This window comes from Leptonychotes weddellii, chromosome 1 (genome assembly GCF_054177405.1).
Source record: "Leptonychotes weddellii isolate Sample4059 chromosome 1, ASM5417740v2, whole genome shotgun sequence".
In the NCBI taxonomy this organism is placed as follows: domain Eukaryota; kingdom Metazoa; phylum Chordata; class Mammalia; order Carnivora; family Phocidae; genus Leptonychotes; species Leptonychotes weddellii.
Genome location: NC_138369.1, coordinates 75517652 through 75531380, shown reverse-complemented (window position 1 = coordinate 75531380; position 13729 = coordinate 75517652). Strand labels below are relative to the sequence as shown.

At 35.8% G+C, this 13729-nt stretch overlaps 1 protein-coding gene across 13 annotated transcripts in view; it reads right to left on the bottom strand.

Moving 5' to 3' along the window:
- ATP2C1 (ATPase secretory pathway Ca2+ transporting 1) overlaps positions 1-13729 on the bottom strand; it is a 158162-nt gene that overhangs the window by 77265 nt on the left and 67168 nt on the right. For all 13 annotated transcript variants that reach the window (XR_014139750.1, XR_014139751.1, XR_014139752.1 and 10 more), the window contains 4 exons: positions 8560-8670; positions 6137-6253; positions 3445-3534; positions 1361-1396 (listed from right to left, as the gene is read on the bottom strand). Coding sequence is in view for 9 of the 13 variants with exons in the window: in XM_081801879.1 (XP_081658005.1) it covers positions 1361-1396; positions 3445-3534; positions 6137-6253; positions 8560-8670 (354 nt within the window). In the remaining 4 variants the exon portion in view is untranslated. The remainder of the gene's footprint in view (positions 1-1360; positions 1397-3444; positions 3535-6136; positions 6254-8559; positions 8671-13729) is intronic.

Below are 13729 nucleotides of genomic sequence, written 5' to 3'. Positions count from 1 at the left end.
TGTATAACATGCAATCTTTGTGGAAAATCACACACTATGTTAAAATCACAATTTTGTAGGTTTTTTTGAGGTAGGTGCTCTCTAAACACCAACAGAACAAGCAAAGGTCCTCTTATCCATAGTAATAATACTGTAGGAATCCCTCTGAAGAAAGTCACTCCGTATTTCTCAAGCATTATTAAAGATGCAAGAGGGTTCCAGTTACTGGTTGAGTGGATAGTACCACCCGAATGTCTGAATGAAGAGCTGCCTTGAATGATGACCAGCCTGGAAGGACCTCTGCTAGACTAACTAGCTCCACCTGCCCCAGTGCAACTTTTGTCTGTTCTAAGCAAAAAGATTCCCTGGAAACAGAATCCCTGATGGTCTACTGATGGAGCTCACAAACTTGCTGCAGATAATCTGATTACAACAGACTTTTCTACAGCGGGTTACTATAAACTAATAACTTATTAGTTAGAGATTGCCATAGAAAGCCTGGATAATGACAGGAAATACCCAAGGAATTAACCACAGATGTGAAAATAACCACAATCACTTAAAATATAATCTTAAGAGTCAAAGCAACATGAACTTGAGTATCAAACATAACATTTTCCCCTAAACGAGAAGTCTTTTTTTTTTTTTTATTTTTGAGTAATCTCTACACCCAATGTGGGGCTCAAACTCACAACCCTGAGATCCAGAGTCACCCAGTTGAGCCAGCCAGGTGCCCCAATCCTTCTATTCTTATGAACTATGCTTTAAAACTTTTAGCTAATAAAATGAGACCTGCCAACATTGTTCTAAAATATGAAGTTATCAGATATTAAATAAACATAAAACTAAGCCTACGTTTTTATATATGCCTACACTTGCGATAAAAATCCTGACATTATCTCCATATTGATATTCACATTTCATTTTTAAAAGGAGTTCCCTCATCATATGTTTTATTTACTGTTTCAATGTCTATGCTGAATTGGAAATTTGATCCAGATCAGAACGTTTTTCTGTGTAGGAAATGAGGAATTTAAACCTGGCCCAATTTTTTAATTGAAAAAAATTTTTAAACCTGTTGCTGGCTTTTATTTCTATTACTGTGCTTTTTGTTTCCATCTGCTTCAGTTACCTTTAATTTTATCAAATAAAAAACTACATTTTCTTCATGCTACTATCTAAATCAAAGCAGTCAAGTTAGTTCCACAAAGTTCCCTGGAGAACTAAGTTTCTGAAATCATTTCAAAAACAAAGAATGAATTGTTCTGACCAATATTACCATCCCCCAATAACCAAAGATTTTCTCATAAGCCACCTTAGTTTTTTTAAGCAATTAACTAAAATACCATTTTCATACTGACAAAGTAGACCACCTACTCACCTGAACAAAGGCAACCGTGACGACGATAAGTATTGCCTAAACAAAACAAAGAAATAACCTTTTAAAGCTGAAATTGTAACTTCAGAAATAACTGTTAATCATGTTTTATTTTTCTAACTCTATTTGCAGTCTCCAGATACCAGACACTAAGCACTGAGATCAACTGGGGAAGAAATCACAATTCTGCCTTAGGGGAAAAACTGACAGCCAACAGTGCCTTGCCTCCCCTAGGACAACTTCTCAAATTTGATCTCAAGATTCCTTTCTGTTCTTACAAACTGAGGACCAGCTTTTATGTGGGATATAACCTACTCATATTTACCATAATTTAATACTTTTTTAATTGCTCAGTTTTAATTCCTCCTTATTAATTCATCTAAAAAGTAATAAAACCATTGCATGTTAATACATACATTTTTTATGAAAAATACACTTTCCAAATAAATTTGTGAGAAAAGTGCAAGTGTTTTCAGTTTTTCTATCTTTGATGTCTGCCTTAATACAAAGCTAGATTCTCACATTTGCTTCTGCATTTAATCTATTGTCCTATGTATAGGCTGAAGTATAGGCTGAAGTATAGGAAGAAAACCTAATCTCATACAGATATTGTTGGAAAAGGAAGGAGTATTTTAAAAGCCTTTTCAGATTGTGGATATTCTTCTTAGCTACTACACCCAAATTGGACAAGTGTTAGTTACTTAGAGTAATTTGCAAATAGAATCTAAGCTGTATCAATGAACTTTTCATAATTATAGTAAAATCTACTGATCTATTTTCAATTTGAATGGATCTCTGATCACTGAAAACATTGTAACATCTTACACTGGTCATTTAGAAAATATTGATTTACTTGGTTATTCAAATCTTTCAAGTGTTGACACATTTCATAATAGTAAAAAAAAATGATATTCATTGAAATACTACTGATCTCTTTAGAATGAAGTCTTAAATATTGGGAAGCTATTTAGCGCACAGTAATTCATAAATATTTTGCAAAATTCTATCACTTGAAAGCTTGAATTTTATCACTGGCAATAAATGTTCTTTATTTTTCTTGAAGTGATAGTATTTCATCATTTCACTCACTTCCTAAAAAAAAGCATGCCAGTTATTCAAGTCTTAATAACCAAGTTTGTCTATCATTCATTCTTTCTAGTAAAGCCTAGTTCAGCTCACCACAATCACCCTTCCTTGAAACAACCACTGTACCTCAATATACGTAGGTCCTTTATGCATACTTCCCATTTTATTACACAGAATATTCAAAAGGTATATACTCAACTGTCAAGATTTAATGAAATTAATTTTTACTCCTTTACGAAAAACACTCCCAAGAGAAACAATGAAAGAAAACAATGCCCACTAGTACAGGTTGGTGCCATTATTCTGACTTGAGTCAACACTCAGTTTTACCTGCCACTGCTCTTTCACCACTGATGCAAATATACAAAGCAAAAATAATGTCTGAGTATTACATAAACAGTTTGACCTTACATGCTCCCTGAAAGGGTCTTACAGACACCTGGGAGTCCACAAGCAAGAGCTCAAGAACTGCAGCTCTATATTAATTTCTACTGTGTTCTTACGCGTAAACATATCTGCTTTAATCAATGCTTGTACTTGCTATAAATTTTTATACTACAATAAAACATAGGACAAGAAAAAAAAGAAGAGGAAACTTTCAATGAAAGCAAGAACAGCTTAGCCAGAAAGAATAAAATCTTACATAGTATATAGAGTGTTCACTGTTAGATAATATTTTTAATTTCATAATCATCAGGCTTCAGTTCACAATTAGTCAAAACATTCTCAATAGAAAGTAAACTAAATTAAAATTTTAACCAGAAATTTATTATAAAATATTCCATATCTGTAAAATTATTAAGGTTGTTAAATAATTCTCATGAGTGCCAATCACAGACCGTTGAATATTACTTGAAATTACTGCAACAAAATGCAGAATTTGGACATTAACAAAAAACCTGAAGAAACATTAGGCACTTCTCAATTCATTTTCCAAAATAAAAGCCAATCCTAATTTTAAACGATTATCCAATAGTTTAAAAATATACATATTTTCTTACCACAGTGATACTGACAGCATCATCAAACTGATGCATTAAAACACTGATGACTGCAGAAGCCAGAAGCAGCATAATAAGGGGATTTTTAAACTGAAAGTGAAAACAAACAGCAATTCAACAGTTTTGTATGAATGGTAGTTGTGTTCCATCACAACAAAAACTTAAAAAAATAAACTACTGAGGCATGATTAGAAAATTATGAGTCTACATTTGAATCAGATTTTGTATGTCTTTTTAATTAACAAAAAAAGTATTTACACTTAACTACATTTAAAAGTCACCGCTTCATAACAGTTCCTTTTCAGAAGAAAAGAAAATTAAATATCAATACTTAAAACTAAGAATTTACCAATTCCTTATGGTACACGTATATTTTTGGTACATTAATTTAATAAATATAGCTGGTCTGCATTTCTACTGAGGCTAGAATAAGTGGAAAATGAATTTTAAGATAAAAATTTAGGTTAACACTGGGTACAGCACCTAAATTATGAGATCCAAATATCTTATACTTAATAAAGTAGCACAGATTACAATTCCGTGTTTGACCCACACGCCCCAGGAATAATCATAGCTAAGAACCAACAATAAGATCCACTCCACAGAAGCTGAAGATTTTCCAAATGCTGGTTTTCCTATTATCTATCTGGCAGAGGCATTAGTATCTAAAGAAACAGAACCACACCATCAACCCAACCAGGCAGCACTTAAATGACCAAGCACCAGAGCCACCCTAAATTCTCCCAGTTGGACATCCTACTCCTTAAACATCAGAGCTCTGTTGCCAGAACCTCTTCCTCTGATGAAGTGGTGCCAATCACTGTTAAAGGTGCAAAGTAACTAGGCTACAAAGAATTCATCGCACCAGAGAGCCCCAGCCCCTAGATACCACAGCAGCAAGGTTAGATGCCATCACCTCCCCCTCCCTATATGGCTCCATTCCCTGGCACAGGGGTTCCGACCCTGCTTCACATCAGAATCATGTGAAGAACTTCTAAAATATGCCTACGTTCACACCAGACCAATTAAATCAGAATCTCCGGGCATAGGGCCCAGGCTTCAGCATTTTTTAAGCACTCCCCAAATGATTCTAACACCTAGAAGATCGAAAATCACTACTCTAACAAACTAAAACTACAACTGCAATGTGGTTCAAGGTTGACAAACCACACACACTTGACTGAGTCAGAGTACCTGGGTTTAAATCCAGCTCCTGTCACTTGTGTATGACCCAAGTTCCTCATCTGGGAAAATACTACCTTATACCAAGACTGTGATAAAGATTAACTAAGAATGTATATTAAAACACTGTGTGAACCATAAAAGCCACTTCAAATGTTAGCTCTTATCATCACAATTTGAGGACAAGACCCATGGGCTTTTTTTATTACGACCTCTAAAATAGCTGTGCCAAAGTAGCAAGCACGCCACTTGATTAATGGCAGGCTCCAGACAAACGTTTGCAAAGCAACAAACTCAGTGTTCTTTGTAGAGGAACAGAGTCACCCAGTGCTTTATGATTAACAATTGATATTTACTGTTAATTGCTGCTTGTGCTTAACTACATTACACTACTTCTGTTTCATTCTCACAGCAATCCCATGATACAGGTAGTCAAGCTTTGAAACAGGAGTAAGAAAGTAAAACATTAAATTATACTGCCTAATAATAAGTCCAATCACTATAGTTTATAAATCTAGAATGAACTTCCTAAAGTTTTAGGTAATGTGGATATGTGGTAAATGTGAGAATACAAACATGCATATAAAAAATATTCTACAAACACATGACAGATACACACAAGGTTCTTTTAATCTCTAAAAATTCAGTTTTTCCACTTTAAACAAACTCATCTGCAAAATTAAGACTGATAAATTTGGGCCCATTAAGGCCCTTTAGAAAAGTTACACATAGATCTTAAAAAAAAAAAACAAACCTGTACTTAGAAGGCTTAAAAGTTTTCTTTACTAAAAAGAACTTGTTAAAAAATAAATAAGTAAAAATAAAAAGAACTTGTTTGGCAAACTAACCCTACTAGGTGAAAACTGGCCATAGGATTCTTGGAACTTTTCACATTAACATACTTGTTATCAAGTTAAAAGAAAATCCTACAATAAGTCTTTCTGAAAAGATTAGGATATTGACAAAATATAATTAAAAATAGCTATTGTTTACTGATAGCTTACTATCTCCTAAAATTATTATCCTCATGTTATAGATAAGACTAAAAGGATAATAAAGATCATAGAGCTAGTAAGAAATAAAGATAGAATTTGTACTCAAGCAGTCTGGATTCAAACTACCTTATTTTTACTACATTTTCTAAGCTGGCTATATTACTTTAAAAAATATTAGCATTCCCATGTAATGTATGGGGATTAACATAACAATAAAAAATTTTTTTAAAAATATTAGCATTCCTTATAAGACAAATGTAAGGTAGACATCTGTAAAGGAAACTACTGTTCACAGTATTATTCCATGTTATACATTCGTAAAGATTTGCACACTAAAAATTAGAGAAGTTGCAACTTAACAGCAAACTCTAACAGAAAAAATGTAGGTAAAAAACATTTTTTACAAATTATTTCCTTTCTCTACAAAACAAAAAAAAACTTCACAAAAGTAAACAACTACACTAACAAAAATACATGTAAATTACACAGCAGAGGAGGAAATAAAAATATTTCACCTGAGAAATATACTTCTTCCATAGTGGCTCATCTTCACTGATATCAAACTCATTCCAGCCATGGAAGGCTCGCCTATGACTTACTTCACATTTGTTTAGACCATTCTGAAGATCAGCCTATTAGATTTTACATATAAAAGTTACTAAAAATGTTAGCAGAGAACAAAAGAAGAAAAACACAAGGGTACATATTGTATGTTCATATTTATAAGAACTTATACAACAGTCAAAACTAATCTGTTGTAAAAAGCATTATCAGTGGTTGCTTGGGGCCAAGAGCAAAAATCTACTTAGATTAACTGCAGAGGGACCTGAGGGAACTTCTAGTAGTGATGAAAGTGTTCCATATCTTAATTCTGATGGTGGTTAACATTTGCCAAAATGCAAACTGTTCCGTTAATATGGGTACATTATATTTCATGTAAATTACACCTTGATTAAAAAAAAATTATTGATGTATAGGTAACATACAATATTATATTAGCACATTTTTTTAAAAAATGTAAGCAATAAGGTATAGTTTAATAAACAAAAAACTTATGATTTTCTCTGGGAAGAGAGAAATAAACAAAAACCAGCCACATGACTTACAGAAAGCAAAGTATCAGTACATTTTAATTAGCTTTCTTTGCTTTCATTGTTTTATTTTCTAAAATTAGTTTCTCCAAAAGAACATTCAATGGACCATAACTGCCTTTTTTGTTCTGTGAGCCTATCAAAACCCTCAGATTGGTATTATTACTTTTTACTCTTGGACTGTGTAATTCTTTCAAGCAGATAATTTGTGGTTCCTAAATTACTAAAAATAATTATGTTCTATGAACACCACCTACATTCTTCAGTCACTGCGGTATTGTGATTTATAAGAAATGTGTATGTTATCTGGTCATTCAGATGCCCAAAACATATTCCTCATTTGTATATGGTCTTCCTCCAGGGTTGCTGGCTCACAGCTCCTAAAACCCTTGGAATTTCCTGGGATGATGGCAATAACGGTGTCTTTTGTTGTGTGAATGAAGGTGACTTTTGGACCCCACGCCAAGAGCAGCAGCTGATAGACAAGAGGACCAACCACATGATTACAGGGTTCAGTCCCAGCACCCCCACCACCATTCTCCCTCACCTCTGAGGAGGAGAGAGACAGGATGAAGGCTGAATCAGCCAAAGGCAAATGACTCAGTCAACCATGACTAAGCAATGAAGCCGCCATAAAAGCCCAAAAGAACTGGGTTTGGAGAGCTTCCAGGCTGGTGAAAACATGGAGACTAGGGAGAATGGTATACCTGGAAAGGGCATGGAAGTTCTAGGCCTTTTCCCCATCCCAGACCTATGTATCTCTTCATCTGGCTGTTGATTTATATCCTTTATCATATCTCTTTAATAAACTGGTAAACGTTAAGTGTTTCCCTGAGCTCTGTGAGCCACTCTAGAAAATTAAATGAACCTAAGGAGGAACCTCTAATCTGTAGTGGGTTGGTCAGAAACATAGGTAACAGCATGGGGCCTGTGACTGACTTCTGAAGTCAGGAGAAAGAGGCAGTCTTCTAGGGCTGAACCCTTAACCTATGGAATCTGATGTTATCTCTGGGTAGATATTGTTGGAATTGAGTTAAATTATTGGGTGTCCAAGAATTGCTTGGTGTTATGTGTGGGAGAAGCCCCCCCCAACCATGTTGGAATTGGGTCTGGGAAACTTAGAAGAGTCATTGTCTCTCATGATTTATTATCATAACTATCATTTAAGAATGAAATTACCTGCATCCCTAAAATAATCAGTTTCTCTGGCCAAAAGCTTTACAATAGAGTTTGATAACAGTCTCGCAACACTTAAAAATATTTAAAATAAATGGTTTTAAAACAATATAAATACAACCAAAAACCCTCAAAAAATATATATCCAATGTTTTTAATGCCATCATTAAAATACAGGAATTTTGAAGGAAAAATAAAAAAAGTATTCATGTTACATTAGATTGTGCTTTTAAAACTAGGAAGAGATTAAATTTCATAAGCAATTAAAGTTTACTTGCAGTCCCTATTTTGTACTTACCTTTTACTTTAGAAAACACTTAACAAAAAAATGATAAACTCCTAACTCTACTTATGTTAATAAATTGATTATTTTATTAATCCAACTAATCCTTACACAGCATTAATAGCTCCTCGCAATGCTAATGACCTAGAGTTGCACTGTCCAATCAGGTAAACACTAGCCACGTGCAGCCATTTAAAGTAAATTCAGTTCCTTACCTAAATATCCACACTGCAAGTACTCAGTAGTCATATTTAACTATTGGCTACTGTACTGAACAATGCAGAACACCACACCTACGTCATCAGAGAAAATTCTATTGGATGGCATTTACCTATGTCTAAATGACTGATTTTACTATCTATTCCCTTCCTCTCCACCAAGCACTTACTTGGAGAATGCTTGCAACTTCACTGACGGGTAATTCACTTGCTTTTTTTGATGTCAATACAGGAATCATTGTCTCATTTTCACCATTAGGAATTTTTTGAAAACGTGCAACCTAGTAAATAAAACCAAAGGAAAAATATTTGAATATACCAAAAACTTGGAATGCAGTCTAGAATAAATGAAAATCCAAATGTTCACAGAAACTTAGTTTCCAGTTAGAAAACAAACATTTTGAGAATAATAGTAAGTATCTAGTCCTCGTAAGATAATTTTCTACTAACCATGTACTATTCTCCAGAAAGCACATCTGAAAAATCAAGCCACCAGTGCCAGCTAGAACACAAAATAATTTCCACATTAAATAAAAAAGATGCTATTTCTACAGCAATGTAATGAGTAAAAAGTAAAACAGATGTCCCGTCTAGCAGATCCTGAGAATTACATGTAGTCATAATCCTCTAAACTCATTATGTTTAACAGGAAAGACAGAGAACAGCTAAGCTTTCTCCATTTTAACTACTCCTGTTGGTTAGCCCATTTCTTAACTGTCCAGAAAAACACCTGACTACTCTACATAAGTACCAGGACAGCAAGTCAGATTTAAAAACCCATTCCCAAACTAGCAAGAAAACAAAGAGCAAAAGAGAGACCACACAAGCAGAGGATGCACAGTTAGGGAAGGGGCTGTGAACAAGCAGAGTAAATCACAGAAATGGTGGTAACCATGGTATCTACTTGATGCAGCTTCATAAGCAAGTATCTACAGAAAAGTGTTTATTTAACACACTTCCAGAAATAAATCCCCAATCCAGACTTGTCCTGGGTCCTAAGCTGACAGATTAATCTTTATAGACAAAAAAAAAAAAAGTTCTGAATAAGTAGGAGAAAGGAAGACAAAATCTCCCCATAGAAACTTTAGCGAAGAAAACATTTCAGTTCCTACACATCCACTGATTAAAATACTGAAACTGTAAAATAATACTGAAACTGAAGTGATCATCTTACTGCCAAGACACACGTCTTTAAGCTTTCACATGGAATGTTTTCAACCTTGGATAATCAACATTTTTAGGACAAAATATTTCCCTAAAATTTTTTTGACACAACACTTCTTTAAGACAACAAATCAGATTGGGACACTTGGGTGGCTCAGTCCTTAAGCGTCTGCCTTCGGCTCAGGTCATGATCCCAGGGTCCTGGGATCGAGTCCTGCATCAGGCTCCCTGCTCAGCGAGGAGCCTGCTTCTCCCTTTCCCCACTCCCCCTGCTTCTGTTCCCTCTCTCCCTGTGTCTCTCTGTCAAATAAACAAATAAAATCTTTAAAAAAAAATGAGATTGATCAAAGAAGAATAACCTTAAGTTTCTATTATTCTAAGACAATAATAGAGACCTATATGCTGTCATTACAGAGGTCTGTGTACATAGAAAAATCTTTACACTACTCCAAAAAATAGTAAATAGCTGTGGGAAAAAAAGTACTCCCTCAGTGTAACTGAGTTCTGGAACAATCAAATACATACATGTTTTCTAATCTCATCTATTTAAAAGGCATCCTGAATGTTTAAGTACTTTAAATCAAGAAGTGGAAGTATTTTTCTACTTTTAATGAGAAGATATTAGTAGCCAAAATTTCTGAGGAAACTGGAGACAGATTAGCTTTCATACAAAACAAAATCTTGAAATTATTTAAAGCATATTTTTACGTAATTAAGAAATGCAAAACCTTAAAGAAAATATTGGAAATTTCATAAAAGTTGTACACATTTTAGAGCCACTGAATGTCCTTATTTCAAACCTATAAAACAAAGTAGGACGGGAAAGATTTAACTGAACCATCCCTAAATTAAAGACTGGAGAAACGCTGCAAAAATACTTGACACTTAAAAACAATGAGAACTAAACCAGTGTGACATGCTTATTTTATCTTGTGAGATCTTAAAGCAAAATTAAGAAGGAACAAATATATTTACATTACCTACAGTGACAATGAGATTAATAAAATCTTTTATTTTTAAGATTCCTATACCTCAGTTTCTTCACATATAAAATAGGGATAATAGTGCCAAAGCTGTGTGAAGATTACATCCATTAATAAAGCACTTGACCCACTAGTAATAAGGGCTGAAATAGCTATTTTTCTCCAAAAAGTATTTAATATTTACATGTATATTCACCAGTACAGTTAGCTCAATACAGAACTAAATACCAAAGTGAGTAAAGTTAGATTTGCAATAATTTTTTTTTTAAAGATTTTTTATTTATTTATTTATTTGAGAGAGAGGATGAGAGGAGAGAGAGAGCACATGAGAGGGGGGAGGGTCAGAGGGAGAAGCAGACTCCCCGCCAAGCAGGGAGCCCGATGCGGGACTCGATCCAGGAACTCCAGGATCATGACCTGAGCTGAAGGCAGTCGCTTAACCAACTGAGCCACCCAGGCGCCCTTGCAATAATTTTTTATTAAAATGTACTTTTGGGGGGCGCCTGGGCGGCTCAGTCAGTTAAACGTCTGCCTTCGGCTCCGGTCATGATCCTGGGGTTCTGGGATGGAGCCCCGCATGGGGCTCTCTGCTCGGCGGGAGGCCTGCTTCTCCCTCTCCCACTCCCCCTGCTTGTGTTTCTTTCTGTCAAATAAATAAATAAAATCTTTTTAAAAAATAAATAAATAAAATGTACTTTTTGAGGCACCTGGGTGGCTCAGTCGGTTAAGCAGCTGCCTTCAGCTTGGGTCATGATCCCAGGGTCCTGAGGTCCAGCCCCAAGTTGGGCTCCCTGCTCAGTGGGGAGTCTATTTCTTCCTCTGCCTCTCCTCCCCCTACCACCCCCGCTTGTGCTCTTTATCTCTCTCTCAAATAATTTTAAAAATTAAAATTAAAATAAAAAAATAAAACGTACTTTTCTATTGATACAGTGGAAATTGCCATCCGAAGTACCCAATACATAGTACAAGAGCCTTTCTTATAAAATCTTTTTAAAGGAATCTTTGGTAGTCGTTACAGAAGACAGGGTCTGGGGCGCTTGGGTGGCTCAGCTGCTTAAGCATTTGCCTTCGGCTCAGGTCATGGTCTCAGGGTCTGGGGATCGAGCCCCGCATCAGGCTCTGCTTCTCCCTCTCCCTCTGCTGCTCCCCCTGCTTGTGCTCTCTCCCATGCTCTCTCTCGCAAATAAATAAAATCTTAAAAAAGAGAGAGAGAGAGGCTCTATGTTGGAATACACTCTCCATAAAATCCTTCATGAGCATTCCATGGGCCCAAAAGAGCTGAAAATCTCAACAGAAGAAAGTAAGACTATTTTGCTTAATAATGGGCAAGACACTGAAGGGATGATAACTCTCTAAATATATGAAAAGCTGCCATGTGAAAGAGGGAAACACCAAAACCAAAGAGTGAGTTTCTAGCCAACCCATTCTGGAGTTAGAATGAAGAGCACTAGATGTGTTCTGGCAAAGGCTAGACAGCCATATGATGAGGATGGATTTCACTGAAAGGATTGCTATTAATAGGGGGAGGCTACAGCACAAATTTCTTAGCCAAAGGCAGCAATCTCAACTAGATTTATGCCTACTAGATTCTATTTCAACCTAAAATTATGGAAATTATTGAATTTTAATCCTGTTTTCTTTTTAAGCAAATGTTATCTTTAGTAGTTCAAATCGATCATTACTTCTATGGCATGTAAAAGTAATTTGCTCACTCATTTACTCTTTCAACACTTATTTATTGAGAATCTGACTCTGTGGTAGGCCCTTAGTATTAACAATGAGCAAAAACAGCTTGAAGGGAAGGAGGGAAGAGGAAGGGGACAAATGTTATCAAAGACAGCACTAATGGAAAACTGAAAATGATCACTACAATGAAGAAGTCCATGGGCATGAGAGCTTACACAGAGACTGCAATCCGGACAGGGAAATTTTCATGAGAAGTGATGCTTATAGAATTGAAAGCTGCCTAAGGGAAGGGATGGAAGAAGTGAGGGAACTGAGTGTACGAAGTTCCCAGGAAAGGGGGGTGCATGGCAAAATGAAATACTAAAAGAAAGCCAGCATTTATTCACTTACTCATTCAATCTTTAGACACATAATCAATGTTTATTATGTGCCAGGCACTGTTGTTGGCACTGACCAAAAGGTAAGAAGACTAGCCTCATGAAGCTATGTACCAATAAGAAACAAAAGACTATAAATAATATACTATATAATGCTCCAGAAAACAATTTAAAAAGGAAGGATAAGTAGGGGAGGAATTGCTTCAACTTATATTGGGGGGGGGGGGGCAGGGAGGACCTCTCCAGTAAGGTGGCATTCGGGCACGGATACCTGAAAAAAAGCAAAGGAACTAGCCATTAGATCTCTAGGTAGATATGTCCAGGCGGTAGACAGGTATGTGTACATACAGGAGAGGTCCAGGTTAGAGATACAAGTGTGGGTAGCCATGAACATATAAATGGTATTAAAACTGAGAATAAACCATACCAGCACAGAAGAAAGGGAAGAGATCTATGGGCTGACCCTAGGGCCTTCTCCCAACATAGCAATCAGAGATGAGCAGTAACCAAGAAAAGAGACCAAGAAGAAGCAACCAGTGAGGTAAAAAGAGCACCAAAAGAGAAGTCAAGTGAAATAAGTATTTCAAAGAGGGTGTAAATGGCTAGGTCAAATGTTAGCAAAACATTAAGATGAGGACTGAGAACTGACCACTGACCTTGGCAACATAGAGATAAAGAGAGCAGTTTCAATGGAGTGGTGGTGAACAAAAATCAGACAGGAGTGGTTTCAGAGAAAACAGCAGGAGACAAGGTGGAGACAGCACATATAGATAATCCTTTCCAGTTCTGCTGTGAAAAGGAGCAGAGAAATGGATTTTAGCCAGAATGGAGTGTAAGTTTCAAGAGCTGGGTTGTTGTTTTTTTTTCCCCAATAAAAGAAATAATAGGATATTTATATGCTGATCAGAATGATCTGACGGAGGAAAAACCAGTAATTCAGAAGAGAGATGGGACAACTGATAAAGTGATGTTCCTGACTAAATGAGAGGGGATGGAATCTGACATATTTGTAGACAGTTCATCCACAGTTACAGATGGGAAGGCAGAGTAACATGAGAAGGATGCAGGCATGTTGGTAGCTGTGGTAGAAGAAACATATGGAAATATTCTTCTGAGAATTATCTAGATTG